The sequence below is a fragment of the Pseudopipra pipra genome, chromosome Z (genome assembly GCF_036250125.1).
Source record: "Pseudopipra pipra isolate bDixPip1 chromosome Z, bDixPip1.hap1, whole genome shotgun sequence".
Taxonomy (NCBI): Eukaryota; Metazoa; Chordata; class Aves; order Passeriformes; family Pipridae; genus Pseudopipra; species Pseudopipra pipra.
In genome coordinates this window covers 74,590,689-74,604,451 of record NC_087581.1, presented here as the reverse complement: position 1 = coordinate 74,604,451, position 13,763 = coordinate 74,590,689, and the positions used below count along the sequence as shown (strand labels likewise).

At 40.6% G+C, this 13,763-nt stretch overlaps 1 protein-coding gene across 4 annotated transcripts in view; it reads left to right on the top strand.

Moving 5' to 3' along the window:
- The window catches only part of ZCCHC7 (zinc finger CCHC-type containing 7), an 86,513-nt gene that overhangs the window by 63,565 nt on the left and 9,185 nt on the right, over positions 1 to 13,763 (top strand). For all 4 annotated transcript variants that reach the window (XM_064642478.1, XM_064642476.1, XM_064642477.1 and 1 more), the window contains exon 8: positions 3,227 to 3,262. In XM_064642478.1, the coding sequence (XP_064498548.1) occupies positions 3,227 to 3,262 (36 nt within the window). The remainder of the gene's footprint in view (positions 1 to 3,226; positions 3,263 to 13,763) is intronic.

The following is a 13,763-nucleotide window of genomic DNA, read 5'->3' as shown; positions in this document are numbered from 1 at the left end:
CGGGCCTGTCCCGGTCTCCTGTCAGCGCGTGCATTTTGGTTATTCATACGCCAAATACAGTAGCAGGGTTTTTCCTTCCCTTTTGCCGGCGCTCGCATGTTAGCGGGGCTAATCCGCTCCCCCGCGCCCGCGCCCCGCAGGGCCAACGTCGAGGGCCCTCTCGGCAGACGACCGGCCGAGGGGAGCGGAAAGGAGGAAAGGCCGCTTAGTGCCGGTTTTGTGTTTGTTCATTGTTGTGGAAATATGAGAACTGGTGGCAAGGGCTTCGTCTATTGAGCACTCAAGTCCCGGTCTGCTGTCAGGGGCTGTTTGAGATTGAGTGTTTTATTTTCTTTGATGTTCACATTGGAGAATAGGGAAGTGGGAATTAAATAACAGATGCATTAAGCTGTTGTTCTGGTAAAACAATAATTAGCACCTGATAAAATTCAGTACGGGTCAAAACATGCAGCACCCAGCCCTGATTTGCCCGGTGCAGTACCCAACGCTGGGTCAGCCACCCATCCATGCTGACTGGACATGGTCCGAGGCAACAGTGGCATGGATTTGTGGAAATAATGGCCCAGTGCTTGCGTGACCAAAGGTGTGGGCAGGTGGGGGGACGTGCCCCTTGCCTGTCCATGCAGCAGCCACGCGGTGGCACTGGCACTGCCCTCAGGAGTAGGCACTTTTTGTGCTGGTACATCTACGTGCAAGTAGGGTCAGACCACTGCGGCAGGAAATAAATGCAATTTTATTTTAATGTACTTCATCACACTACCAATAGTAGCTGTGTAGTGCAAGGGCTTTTCTTTAAACGAGGGCTGTTCATGGCTAAGTTCTTCCAAATAAATAAGGAAGATCACAGGTTTGGCAGCAGTTTTGTTTGGCTATGGTCTCTTCCATAGCAAACCCTCTCGCTTCATTTGAGGAGCCAGTATTTGGTAGTAGTTGTTAATTATACTTTTTGTCATTCCACGATAAAAGATGCAGACAATAACCGTGAGCTGATAGGAGGTAGCAGGTTAAAAGCATCACCTCTAAAAAGCCATTGTTTAATAGTCGCCCCTCCTCAGCTATTGTACCCAACTTCTTAATGGCGAACAGTATTACCCCAAGTCACCATCTGAATGAAGGGATATGCTTAGACAATCTTCCCTCATCACCATCTTCTTCCTTGACTCTCTTTTGTTTTCCCACCCCTTTAAATCATCCTTAAGGATAAACCCCACCACTGGACAGCACCACAGAGGCACCAGGACTGCACCTCTCCCAGAGTTTTAGCAAGAGCTCTGCCAACTGTGGTTCGCACTCTGAGTTACAGATTTTCACTCAAAGTGACGTCATTGTGTCCAGATTGAAAAAAATAGCCAACCAAATGACTATTCAAAAACAAAGTAATTTTTATTATTATGAGGATTATTAAATAGCTGTCATGTGAGTAAAGGTCATACCACAGAGTGGCATTTTGCCAGTATAGGACAACTCGTTGATTGCGATTTTTCAACCATATTAGCCTGGGCACACTGTGGTAATCAAAAACTATCCAGAACTAATGTATAAATAAATTCCTGCTACCCCTGAGCCAGACCAGCACAGCTCTCCAGCACAGCTTAAGCCTCTTCAGGTCTGCGGGAGATGCTGAGGTGTCTGGTACAGTATTTTACAGGTTAGAGAGTGTTTATGTGTCGCACCTCTGAACCCTGTGTAAGTTAGGGAAGGAGGACGATCCTTTTGTTTGCACTCAAAAAGAGCTCGAGTGTGTTCAAACCATCAGATCCTCAGTGAGGAATGTGATATCCTTCACACATTTCCTTTATAGAAACATTAATATAAAACTCAAATATTTACACGCGTTATTTGAGTAAGAGGAGAAATGTCGAACCATTAGACAGAACAGATTGTAGATTTTTCTGCAGAAAATTGTGTTACTGGTGGAATGAATAATAAATAATATCATTTCCATCACACACGGGAAAAACATGCAGTGCCATAGGGGGGACTGGTGAAAACTTGGATTTTATTTTGAGAGATACTGGTTAAAGTGTGGGGTCTTTTTAATTGACGCGCTCCATCAGAATAAAAGAAGGCAGGAATTTAGGCTTGAGCAAAAAATTTATTTGAAATGTAAAGAAATGTTAATAGTACTCCTTTGTGAGTAGTCGTGAGGCTTCAAACGTTTGAAATTGCAGCTGCATGTTATGGAGAAACCATGGAATAACTCATATTTCTTCTTAAAATACTGAAACTAGAGCTTGACAAACCAAATTGCTAATTGTTTAAATCACTAAGGAGCAGTTTTAATAAGAGAGTAAATGTTCTAAACAGAAGTGAAAGCTCTCCACTGCAGTAACTATATGCCGAAATGACAAAAAGTGACACTATTTCCATGTCTGTCTGTGGCTCGGGGGCCATCAGAAATTTTGTACATTTTGTAAAAGCATTAAGAACCCCTGAGAGAGTGACCTCAGCCTCAGTGACCAGCAACACATTCTGATTTTGTTTAAAGATCCACATTTCCCTTTTTCCTGTCTCTCGTGTCCCTCAGATCTATTGTGTCACTGCTATGACTGAAAAACCTGCTCTGAAAATTTTTTTTTACAAAAGGATTTAAGGTGTGATTTTTTTTTTTTTTTTACTTAGGATTTGATGTGAGAGTCTGGCAATTTAAAAAAAAAATTAAAAAAAAAGGCAAGCAAGCCATTGTAAAAATAGAAACATTAAAGCAATCTGTTATGGTTCTTGTTTACAACTCGTCTGACACGAGGTTGCTGAGGATTATTACGTGTAACAATTATATTTTGATTAGGAAAGAGATATGTACAAAAAAGATAAAATATTTCTGTTCCTACATGAAAGGAAGGCACCTTGTGATTTAATTTCCAGAGCATTATGTAAATTTAAAATGTCAGAAATGTAGAATTTAAATCTGCCCCTGTTTGTTTTGCAGCATTAATGCACCCTACAGTCACAGACACACTGCTCTCACAAACTTCTGCCCCTCGGAGAAGAAGGGCAGAGAGAAAACTGTTAGTGGCTTTCTGACAATGGCAGGGAGTGTGTTAAACCAGTGTAAAATTCAATTAAACTGTCTAGCCAGGTTTTTGAAGCTGAAATGCAGACCCTTTCAGTTAAGCTTCTTATTTTCCTGTGACCGACACCAGTGGATACTGTGTTATGCCAAAACCAACAGGCTGTAAAGCACCTTGTTTCATGCTCCTAGCTGATCAATATTTTTATTTTCCAGGCTTGCCCAGAAATATGGAGGCAGTATCACCTAACAGTAAGTAGAAACACCTTTTTTATTTTCTTCTACACCCAACCTATTTACTCCTCTGTGAACTGCTGACCATAAAATATAGACAAGCATCTTCTGTGAGAAGATAATAAACATCTGAAGAGTTTTTGAACTGAAGAAGGCAATGAAACACTGTCACTATTTTTTAAACATCTCTAGAATTCTGATTTTTTTTAATACTGTAATAATCAAATGAGTGCCTTGCTTTTCTCCTCTCAATGACCACATTTACACATAGAAAGAGGGTTAAATTTTAAGTTGGGATGCATAGCAGGAGCAGTAATCCCATCTCAGATATCCCAGATGCTGGTAATTATTCACTCTGTGTGACAAAACTTTCTTCTTAAACTAGTAAAATAAATCTCAGTCAGAGTGGAGATGGCAATTTGAGCAAATAAACTCAAACTGTTGCAGATAATTTATAATTGGTCAGAATATAGCTATGACTGCTTCTTTGGCCTGCATTAGTTGATGTTAAATCTCTGAAACAAGAAAATACAACTTTGTGAACTGTACCAGTGTATTACTTAAGATTTTTCCTCCTATGTAAAATAGAGATAAAAATAAACAAAATGCATACAAATTTGGCTAATATTGAAACCTGTTACGATATTTACCCAGTTAAGAAAATATTCCATGGATTGGTGTCACAGGTTTTGAATATATTATTTTCTAAAACTGTCATACATAAAAACCCCTTTAAAGATCAGGGTTTTGGTGTCCCTCTGAAGCTTTTCTGTCGTCGCTCCTCAGATCGGCCTCGCACGTATTTCGCTGTTACAGATAATTAAGCCCCACTCTCTGCTCAAAACAAAGTAGAAAAGTTTCTCCATTACTTTTCTTTCGGGTCTTTCACTTTTTCTCTGAAGCAGTAGATGGGATGTGCTTTATAATTTGTTCCTCCACCTCTTCATGGCAGTGGAATGCTCTTTTTTCTGCTTTTTTGCTTCTAAATTCAATGAATAGGAGAAATCTGCACTTAAAGCCTCACACTTGTGTTTTGTGCATAAAGACTTTTAACACAAAGATCTGCTCTGGAAATCGTCCACCCTTCCTGAGAATTTACTTTTAAACAGAATTGGTAAAGACTTTTTGTTGTTTTTTGGTTTTTGGTTTTTTTTTTTTTAACATGAGCAAAAGGTGCATTCACTGAATATTTTTGTTTGCTGTTTTAAAACTGGATGAAGGAAAAAGGTAAATGCTATCTTTCATTATAATCCCTGAGGGTGCATGTAAGAACAATTTATGAAATGTTTATGATACTTGGAACTTAATAATCTGATAGGTATGTTTGGTGCAGTAGTATCTTATGTTTTGGTTTTTACTGAGATAGAAGATTTAATTTAATTTTAGTCTCACCTACCAATGAAAATTCCTCAAAAAGTGAGTTGCCATCAACACTCAGAAAATATTTATTTCTGTAAAAAAAGTGTGGACTAGTTTAAATCTGACCAAGTTGTTACTAGGCCAGATTTTGAGGTATCTTGAGATAGAAAATTTTTGCTGTGGATTTTGTAGTAAGCATTCAGGGTTTACATTTAATTTAGTATAAAGCTAAAAAATGTATGTCATAAAGAGCTCTTGTTAGAAAATTAGTGGTTACGAATATGAGTGTATTATTAAAAACATTTTGAAATTCATGGTTCATTTTAAGAGCATTTTAGAATGTGGTCAAATATGGGCACGCAAAGATTAATTGGTATCAAGTCAGACTGTAGCTTCTGATAAATATTTTTTTTATTTTTCAGTGAACTGCAGATTATCTGAAAAAAATCCACATTTCTGACATGTGGGAAATGCTTTGCACACCTCCATTTTTTGCATGAGAAAAGTCCCATTGGCTCAAAGTTACATTAGCAGTCAGATTAAGCCTGGAATTTAAAAATTTGTGTGGTAAAAGACATGCTCAATATTTACAATAAGTAAATTGAAAAAAACTCCATTATCTGAATTGTTTAAAAGTGTGAGTCCTGGCTTTCATTACTCCCTTTAAATATTCTCTTTTGCACCCAAAGCAGAACAGAAGTAAATAATGTTCTGGCAAGAATCAAAACTTCTGTGTTAGAATAATGCATGTTTTTTATATATTATATATATTTATAGGATCATAACAAAAAGCCATGATTTTTTAACTCTGATATCAGCATATTAATATTTCACTTTGAAATTAGCGTACAATTTTCCTAGCTTAGAACAGATATTTCAGGAGAAACAGGATAACAGCTTAGGGGAAAATAAGAGAAGTTTAAAATGAAAGTGTTGTTGTGCTGTTGCACACGGAGGCTGCCCAGTCCTTGGGGACCACGGGAAGCTTTTCCTGCACTTCAGCCATGGATACAACCACTAGATTTAAACTGGTTTTCATAAATTGGTGGTGAGCGTCCCTCACGCAGGTCCATCTAGTGCAGATCAACCCAGGCATCAGGTTTTGTGATAAAACACCATTTTTTTTGGCATCACTCACAAATGACCACCACAGTTTGTCCAAATGTTTCACGTTCTATAAAGTATTCTTAGTTAATTACTGTGAATGCTGGTGAAGAACCACATGGCCTTCCACCTCTCTCTTTTGTGAGGCTTTTGGTTATTTTACTCGTTTTCCAGCGCTTTCCTAGGAGATGGACTGCCATCTATTGACTCCTCAGAGCCCCTGCATGGTGCTGGGGGGACTGGAACAATGACTCAATAACAAGCCCATTCTGCTCCTGGGGATGGTGGTGGGGTTTGTTGACGTTGGCCGCCGTGGTGACACATTTGGGCACATTACGAATAATTTGTTGTGTGAACAGAAATGTCTTATTCCAACCAAAAACAGACTCCCAGAACAAGGAATCTTAAAAAGAAATGGCAAAAAGGATTATAACTGGAATATTTTAATTTGCCTTTTGATGGGAAAAAAATATTATCATATGGTATTCAATGAAACTTAAGTCTAAGGGCTCTGTGATAATCAGAGCTTTATAAGTGGGTGAAGTTAGTTTCTTTCCACAGGACATGCCATCACATCCCCTCTCCACACTGAAGATACAGGGGTGCTTTTTCACCCTCAGAGCACTTGGCTCTTTCTTGTCGTTTCAAATTTCAGTTATAAAAGTAGAGACATTTATTATTTATTTTGAGTTCAGGCCAGGTTATAGCCCTCTTACTACAAACAAAAAAGTTAAACCCTAAATAACCCTAAAAAAGTCAGTGGAAAAACTTGTGAGAAGGCAGCACTCCACGATTTTCTTTTTTTTTGGTACAGTTTTGCAGTTTATTCTTAAAAAAATGCATTTGCCGTCCAAGATTGACCTGCTGCCCGTTCACCTCGCTACGTGCCCAGTGGCAGCTCTGTCCTTGGCAGGTCATGCAGTGGAGGGGCAAAGCTGGGGGTCCAGCACAGGTCCTGTGGGGACAGCCTTTCTCCCCGCTGCTGTCGGTGCCAGTGTCCTGGTGGTGCCAGTGTCCTGGTGCCAGTGTCCTGTCGGTGCCACTGTCCTGGTGCCAGTGTCTTGCCACTCCGGGCTGGCCTTCCAGGGAGCTCTGTGGGGTGGGTCTCATCCCGTGGTCACCCTGTGGTCACCCCTGGCCGAGCGACCCCATGAAGCTGCTGCGAGCGGCCGCATTTCCTCCCAGCAGGTGACTCAGCAGAGAGAAGAGGAGGGCATTTATTTATTTTCAGTGCATAGTGAACCTGTTTTGCTCCGGGCCTGAAGCTGCACTTGTGCCGTGATCCCCTCAGTGCAGCTCAGACTCCTTGGCAGTGCTGGGGGCACCGAGGGGAGGTGCACAGGGCTCCCTCAGCGTGTGTTGGTGTCAGATGGAAAAGGATCTCACCACATTTGCATTGTCAGGGCGGTTTGTGCCATACAGGAATGGACATGGCCAGTCTGTCTTAGAAGCAGGATGTGGATACCCCAGGAATGAACTTTGAAAGTGTTAGAATCTTCCTCGGTAAAAAACAACTGAGTAAAGAAATTCTGTCCCTAAAATAGGCAGAGCAGGGGTTTTATTTTCCTGATGTGTTTCTCAGTGTTGATGTGTGTGTTAAAACATGGATCCTGCTGGGCCTAGGTGTTTTCTTTCTGTAGGGATTACTCATTTTTAATAACCCCTTCCTGCCTCAGTGCCTCTCCATCCCCCATGTCCTGCCTTCACCAGTCTCATCTGTATGAAAGCTCCCAGGCCAAGATGGCCACCAACAGAGTTTTAGAACCATCAGAATTTTTAACTAGCAGAAGCTATCATTTAACACTCTTTTTGACAGTTTGTTAATCTTACTTTTAATCCGCTTACATAAAGGAAGGTGAACCAGGAACTGACCGGTATGGCCCCTGTGTGTAAAGGACATGAAGGGACAATGCATCTTTTGTGTTTAAATTTTGCGCTCAGATTTCTTTGTGTGCATTATTAAAATTCCTTGTGGCCTACCACTTTTTTCCTGAAATAAAAATATAAGTCATGTCCCAGAAAGTCAATTATTTAAGGTATGACTTTCAGAAACAGAAAATTTAAATTACTACAACTCTGACAAAAAAATGTATAAGCTTGAGAGAGAGAGAGCGCATTTGGTTTTCAGAGGGGGGTGTTTTTTTAGGTGAGGGAAGGGATGGATTTAGCAGTATTTTCGGTAGGAGGTTAATCCCTGGCTTCCCTGCAGCCCTGGCCGTGACACGGCTGCAGGACTCTGCTGACCCTGGCGTGACACGAGGCCAGGGACTGTGGGATCAGTGCACTCCTCTAGAATGCTTCTAGCACCTGGCCAATTCCTCTCCAGCTGTTTTAAGGCTATTTCTAGTAACTGGTAAAAACACCACCTCGTTTATGAGACAGGCCGTGTATTTCTCATATTTCAGAATCCCAGGGCGGCCCCTCACATGACAACGCTTCAGTATCCATTCAGCGGGATATTTTACAGGGAAGGCAACCCAGAATTCGCAGGGATATGGATTTAGGGTAAAGATGACTCTGGTTCTTGTGGGGTTTGGGGAGAGACAAATGCATGGAGCACGACATTGTCCCCACACCTGCTTAGAGGTACTTGGGTTCACGAGGATTTCCTGCCCTCAGAGAAGGTGCTCACCTCATTAGCTGGGGGAGGAGAAGGGGCAGAGCTTGGCCAGCAACAGGCAGATATTTTGATTTTAAACCATCAGTTTGCATTGTCCAAGCTTGGGCCCGTTTGCAAGTGGTTTTCAGTGTCAGAGATGCTCCTGCCATGCTGTCCGCCCTGCACAGCTGTCCTGGAGAAAACCAGCATGTCAGAGGGGGTCGGCATGCTGGGCAGGAGGATTTTACTACACAAAATGTTTATTTTCCCCTACTAGTTGTATTTTGCCCTCTGTTACCGTTCTCTTTCGAGTCTCACATATTTTTTGAGAAACCTCAACCCCAAATCTTTTCCTATTGCAAAGAAATCACATTTCACAAAAGGCAGCATACCTTTCTGATAGCTTTTTTTTTTTCACGGAAAACAAAGAGAGTTTCAGGTCTTGAAACAAATGCTAATTTTATGAATTCAAAGCACATGCTGTAGCTTTTGGTACAAAAGCATGCTAGCTAAGGGTTCTTTCTCAATTTTTACTTGGAAGCTGTGTTTAAAATATCACAAGGAAAAGAAGTAGCTTTAGTAACCTTACATAATTATGTCACATGTCCTGCAAGGACCCAAGCAGGCATTTTTAGTGGGATGCAGGACCTTCCAGCAGCACAGCCTCAACTGCTACTTACCTGCATCATGTATTAACCATGGTGGGAAGTGTCCTGCTTTCTCTGACCTCTATCTGTCCTGTGCTCTTCCCCACTTCTTCCCCAGAAAACAAAATAAAAAGTGCTTTTAATTTGAGTGTTAAAGACCAATTACATCTTGACCAAAAAATTGCATTTTGGTATGTTTCTGGAAACAGTCTGGGAGTAGGGAGGGAGTTGAATAGAAAGCTGAATGAAGTAATTCCCACTTCCCTGATTTTGGGGGTCCAAGTAACGTTGTTGGGGTGTTTAGCTGGGAGAGCAGCATCCCTTAGAGAACCCCTACTGCGGTGCGTTTGCTGCAAAAGCAATGTCTTTTGGGTCTGCCTCTAAAAGGGAAAGGGAGAAGAGCAGGAGATGGAAATCAATATATTTTAACATTTTAAATCTGGTTGTCTGACCCCTGCGTGCCTGGGACACTGTTTGTGCAGTATGTGACATTTGGTGACATGTGTCCCTCCAGCCCAGCACACCCTAAAACCAGCAAAGTTTGGGTTATTTTTGTAATTCACCAAAGCTGTTGGGTGAGGGGTTAATTAATCAAACAGAATAGTCAGGGAAGCTTTGCTGCTAAAATATCTCCCCTCCATATACTCAACTACAGTTCTTTTAAGGGAAAGGATTAAGATGATCTTTTCTTTAATGCTTACAAATCTGGCAGAAAGTTTCACCTCTCTTTCCTTTAGTTCGAAAAGGTGAATCTACACAAGTATTTAAATAATTTTTACTATTTCAAGTATTAACCGTGTAAATAAGGAAGATAGAATTTTCAAGCTAAAATGAGGTTTCCAATGCATTTTAAAAATGTTTAAGAAAAAAAATTGTGTTTTTCTGTGCCCTCTTTCTGCAGTCAATGCCATGTATGAATACTCAAAGTTCCTATATTCTGAAAATTACTCCTCCAAACTTGCTATGAAGATTACTTTTTTAAGTTTTAGTAGAACTTAGAGCTGGTTTCAAAATTCCATAGGAAACATCATCTGTGATCTAGCAGACATTTTAAGATGTAAAAAAAATCACACTTGCACATAGGTAACATAAAAAAGTATTTTGATATATTTTTGTATTGCAAAATGGAAAATATGTAAAATGTCACTAAATCTGTTTGCACTGTGTGGCTTATCCTGCCAGTGATTCGTATGTCAGAGCAGCCCAGAGCTCCTGCCAGTGAGACAGTAACTTCCTCAAGTTATGCTCGATCATGTTAATAATCTACAGCTTAGGATTCCCTAAAAATATTCACTGATTTAATTCCAAGAGGGTCTATCATGTCAATGATATTAATACATCTTGTTAGGTCCTGTCATGTGTATAGAAAAGTTACTATCCCCGTGACAGAATTATCCTGATTTTGATTTCAAATGTTGAAGAATCAAGCATAAAGGGAATTAAAAGGAACCGAGGGCCCACATAAAGTGATGAGGAAGTGAGAGCCGTAAGCAGGTTCTTGCTGAGAAGCCTCAGAGGTGTGGGTGAGGTGCACAGTGTGTGAACACACGATGTGTGAACACACACAGTGGCACCCACGGAGGGCCACAGAAGGAGACATCTCACGGAACTTTTGGCTACTGGGGAGTGAAGTTGGGCCTCTGGTTTTGACTCATTTTTCAGTGTCAAATTTGGGTTAAATTAACATTTGATAAACATACCCCAACAGTTGGTGGAACTCAGAAATGGGCACAGACAGCCCCCCCTCCATAATGGAATGGACATCAACAGCCATCCCTGTGATGGAATTGGCACCCCAATCCGTGATTATCCTGACGAGGCCCCTTCCCCTGGTCCCTACTTGGTGCCTCCATGGTACGGTGTTGGCCAGTATGGGATGGTGAGGAAGAGGTACTGGTTTTACGTCATAGCAAGTGAGAAATTCATAAGGGAAGGATGGTCACTTCCTGGTTCAGACTTCCCCACAGTCGAGTCCAAAAGCTCCTTGTCTTTTTTTTTCCTTTTTTCTTTTTCCTCTTCTCAAATTTGCAGTTTCTGCACCTGTAGTCACTGCTCATCTTATAACCAACAGAAATTAGTTTTGTGTTGTTTCTTGACTGTGCAGTTAATTCTGTTTCTAAAGGATTTTTGTAACTTCCTTTGGCACTTAAAAGGGGTGGTGAACACCCATGCAGGAGCACAGGCACTGGAGGCTTTCTGTGAAGTATGCGATAACCCTGAAATCTCTCTTCCTTTAAAATTAATTGCACCGGATTTGCATGAGATGCCCAGTTTCTGTCTGCACTGTTGATGGCAGATGAGACACTGGTTAAATTAATTCTGATTTTCTGATGGTGGCATGAAGAGGGAAAGACTGAAAAAATTATAGCACTGAGATACTCAAAAGTTCGCATGGAGAAAACAGCATATTTATATCGTGTGAGAGAGCAGAAATCTGAAATGCTTTGATCCATTTTTAGATGTTGTAGACTATTCAGAAAGTACCAAGTCATATTAAAGTGAAAACTTTAAGGAATTGAAAAGAATTTTAAAAAACAGATGTGCAAGAAGAATGTGGAGAAGCTTTTGTTCATCAGTGGTTGTATACAGGCTGTCAAGTGTTTCTGCAAGGACATATTTGGGATGAATGTCACTCGTCATAAAGCTAGGTACAAATAATTATGGCAATGGTGAATATATAGATGATGGTCTTTAATGGAGAATACATATAAATTATAAGGAGATGGATAAACATTAACACATGCCGTTGGCATCTTGGTAATGTAAGGAAAGTGCTTCTGCAAAATTGTCAGTTGGTAAAGGATGCTGCAGTCTAAAGAGCTCATCAGTTTAAAGGGAAATGTTTAGTTATTGTCTATTTAGAACATGTCCCAAAACTCACTTCTCGCAAACTGAGGCACTGCTTGCCTGGCATCTTGTATCCTCCGGGAGCACTACAATTTTTTTCCATGTTTTCTTTAATTTTAGCTGTGATCAGAAATCACTTCAAAGTAAATATTTATTAAGAATATATTTATCAAGAAGTATTTATTAAGAATGCTCCCATAAGAAAGTTATTTCAGATGTTGTACTTCCTCCTTTTGCGTCCGACGGTGAGGGGCGATCAGCAGACAACGTGAAGGTTAAAGAGAGAGAAAGGAAGCTGTAAATCATCCAGAATGACAGTAAAAATTAAAACCTTGGGGTTTGTTGGGCTCCCTGGTGTATTAGCTAATAAATATAACCATGCTTTAGTTCTGTTCATCTTCCAATTTTACAGGCTTTGCAAATGTTTGTGTTCAGATTAATGTATAAATGTATGTGTAAGTATGCATACGCTTAGCGTGCGTGTGTGTGCACAGTGCTGTGCCCAGGCACTTATAGACATAAATATATATATATATATACACACACATATATATATAAAAATGTTTGGCTGGTCCCCTAATAAACATTCAAATAAAATATACGTGTCCCAGTGCACGAGTCTCCACCTCCTTCTCCTCCTCCTCCTTTTCCTCCTCCTCCTTCTCCAAGGCCTCTCCCCACCTCCCCCACCCCACTTCAAAGCTTGTGGTCCTTTCTCCATCCGTGTACTAAAAGGTTTCTTTGTGAGCCAGGCCATTTGTCCGTCATTGTTTGGGGCCCAAACGGTGGTAAAATACCCTGTCACCGATCCCGAGCGCGGTGAATGGCAGCTTCTCTCCGGACAATTGGCGGCGGTGCCGAGAAATATTCCTGAGAGGATTATTTAACCTTTCAATTTAGGGGGCACAAAGCCCGGCTGATTAATGAACTTTCTGATGGGCGCCGATAAGCGGATCTGTTTCTTTATTTCCTCCAAAAGTGATTCCTTCTCCTGTCCCATATTACTATAATCTTAAACATAAAATGTGGCAAATAGATTAAAAAACAGCACTAAAGAGTTTATCTGGCTAGCAAACTGAAGGAGCTAAATTAAAATTGGTAATGAAAGCAGTGGCTGAGCCCTGTATATGGTTTTTAAATGCGCCGTGTATTTTGAAGAGACTTATTCTCCAGCCTGCTTGGTAATGACTGCTTTGGGTGCGCAGTCCGGGTCCGGCTTCTGTTATCCCCCCAAAAAAATGAGTTGTGTTATCTGGATGACTGCAGACACATATGCATCCCCCTTTCTCACTGCATGGGCAGACAAGGTCGATAGCATTACAAGGTATTTGTGGCAGTGCTTGTTTCAGTTTTCAGAGCTGCCAGTTTTCAGCCAGATTTGAATTACAAAAGAAGAAGCTGGCATGAAAATTGAAAGGGTTTATCGGCTAGTCTGAAGCCTCATAGCACATTGCTTATTTATGCAGTCCATTTGCACCAGGAAATGTAAAAAGGAAATACATTTTAAAAATAAGGTCATAAAAACCCAGATATGTTTAAGATGGCAAATAAAATATAGATACCTATAATATCTTTCCAGGAAACGATTTCACTTAATGTTGCACATTACTTCGGAGGAGCATTTATGTTACTGTCATAAATTTGTGCATTTGTGTCACCATACAGATATTCCCCAGGGATTAGGAAGGAAGTGTTTGCTAACTTACTTTAAAATTAAAATAGAGAGGGAGATAGGTTTGTACTTTGAGAGCCACATCAGGCATAGTTGGAGTTTAATGCGCAGTCCTATTTAAATAACGTTTTGCATTTCCTGTAAAATTAGCCATGGACGGCTGGAGAGATGCCACCACCTTTGGAGGAAATTGGGATGCCTTTTAAATCGTGAAGACTTTGAGGCATTCAGGGGTTGTATTGTTGTTATCCTCACTATCTCGCATACATTCATTCTCTCTACGAACTTGAG